The sequence below is a fragment of the Trypanosoma grayi genome, assembly GCF_000691245.1.
Source record: "Trypanosoma grayi strain ANR4 Tgr_893_V1, whole genome shotgun sequence".
Classification (NCBI taxonomy): Eukaryota; Euglenozoa; class Kinetoplastea; order Trypanosomatida; family Trypanosomatidae; genus Trypanosoma; species Trypanosoma grayi.
Window position 1 is genome coordinate 5294 of NW_008826512.1, and position 1655 is coordinate 6948.

The window sequence follows — 1655 nt, forward strand, 5'->3', positions numbered from 1 at the left end:
TGCTCCGACCGTAATTCTGCTGAGCCCCGAGGACTGCACGCCTGATTGGTAAGATCCTTTTTTTTCGCTTCTTGCTATCCCGTTGTGGGCGTAACGCCGACCCACTTGCCCTCGACAACACGCACTGTGCACTGCACTTTGGGAAGGGGGAGGCGTGTTTTCTTTTCTTGCTTGGGCTTTGCTTTGCGCGCTGCTGTGCGCCGCCCACTAACTGTCTCTCCTGCTGGGGATTCTCTTTTCATCATTCTCTCTCTCTGTGTGTGTGGTGCGTCCTTCGCCCCGCCCGTCGTCTCTGTGCCGCGCACCGGGACACACACACACACACACACACACCGGGACATGAGGGCCAGCAGTACGACTGCGTCCACGTGCGCTGCTGCTGCCTCGTTGTTCCCTCTTTCTTTTGGACTCCAGCGGAGTGTGTGTGTCTCTTCCGCCGTCCACTTCTCTTTTCTCTAATGGGTTTCTTTTTATCATGGTTGATGCCGCCTGTGTTGTGCCTGCTGCTCCCTTCCGCTCCGTGTGTGTGTGTTGGGGCTGTCTGCTGTGCAGCGTCTCTCTTCTCTCCTCCCTGCAGACCCCAGCTGTTGAAGCGATATTGAATCATGGTAACAGTGCGCCGCGTTGTGTGCTTGTTGGCCGCTGCTCTGTGCTGCACGGCCTTGTGCGTGACGGCTGCTGCGACTGAGGAGTCGGCTGTAAGTTCCAGTGATATTAAGGCAAGGATTGCTCTTCACGAGGCGGAGGTTGAAAAAGCGAAGGCTGCTATAGAGGGGGCGAAGAAAAAGGAGCAGACCACGAAGGGTTCTGAGGCTGCACTGAAGGAAACGAAGGAGGCGGCGGAGAAGGCCCTGGAGGTGGTGGAGGCTATCAAAATGAATGCTGATGCCGTGAAGAAGAATGCACTGGCTGTCTCTTCTGCAATTTCAAATGTTTCCAGGGCGGCCATCACGCTGAAGAATCTAAAGGAACCCCTTAAAGAAGCGGATCCCAAAAAGGCGGAAGAAAAGAAAGCCGATGCAGAGAGGGCAAAGGAAGAGATAACGGCATTGATGCCGGGTGTTGTACAGACCGTTTTGGATGCCGACGGTGTGGTGCAGAAGATCAAGAACGCAAAGGCGAAGGCCGACGAGGCGCTGCGGCACCTCAGCCTGGCTGGGGCGGAGCCAACCGACGCAGAGGCCTACATTACGAAGACTGAAAGAGAGGCAAAGGCGACAGTGGAGGGCGCAAGGACTGCAGTGGGCGCAGCCCTCGTGGCGGCGGAGATGGCACGTGAGGTTGCCCTCATACATAAGAATGCAGCAACCGAAGCCGAAGCGGCAGTGCAGGAAGCGATGAAAGTCATACCCACAATTACCGAAAAGCCAACCGATGAGCAAAAAGAAAGGCTAAAAGCTGCTCAGAATATTACAATGAGGGCTTACAACCGTGTCAAGCAAGCGATGTTAGAGTCCAAAGCTGCCAATAATGGTGAGGAAGTAGCTGGAAGCGTCAAACAGGCGCTGACTACTGTTGAGACTACGCTGGAAGCCGCTGCAGCTTCAATGAAGGCGATTCTGTCGGCCCGAACGGCCGCTGAAACTTCACTACAGAATGCCCAGCAGCAACTCGAACAACTGAAGGACAAGGCGCACCGGGTGGAGCGAGAGGAG

General features: G+C 55.5%; 2 protein-coding genes across 2 annotated transcripts in view; both read left to right on the forward strand.

Annotated features, from left to right (window-relative positions):
- Positions 1-45, forward strand: part of DQ04_08931020 (hypothetical protein) — a gene marked incomplete at both ends in the record, with an annotated part of 1353 nt that extends 1308 nt beyond the window's left edge. Inside the window, one exon of the mRNA XM_009315754.1 lies at positions 1-45. This exon is cut by the window's left edge and continues 1308 nt beyond it. Coding sequence (XP_009314029.1) covers positions 1-45 — 45 coding nt within the window.
- A 560-nt stretch (positions 46-605) lies between these two features.
- DQ04_08931030 (hypothetical protein) lies at positions 606-1655 on the forward strand (the record flags this gene model as incomplete). The annotated part of the gene is made up of 1 exon (XM_009315755.1): positions 606-1655. A coding segment is annotated over one exon (1050 nt), but the record flags the coding sequence as incomplete, so codon positions are not given.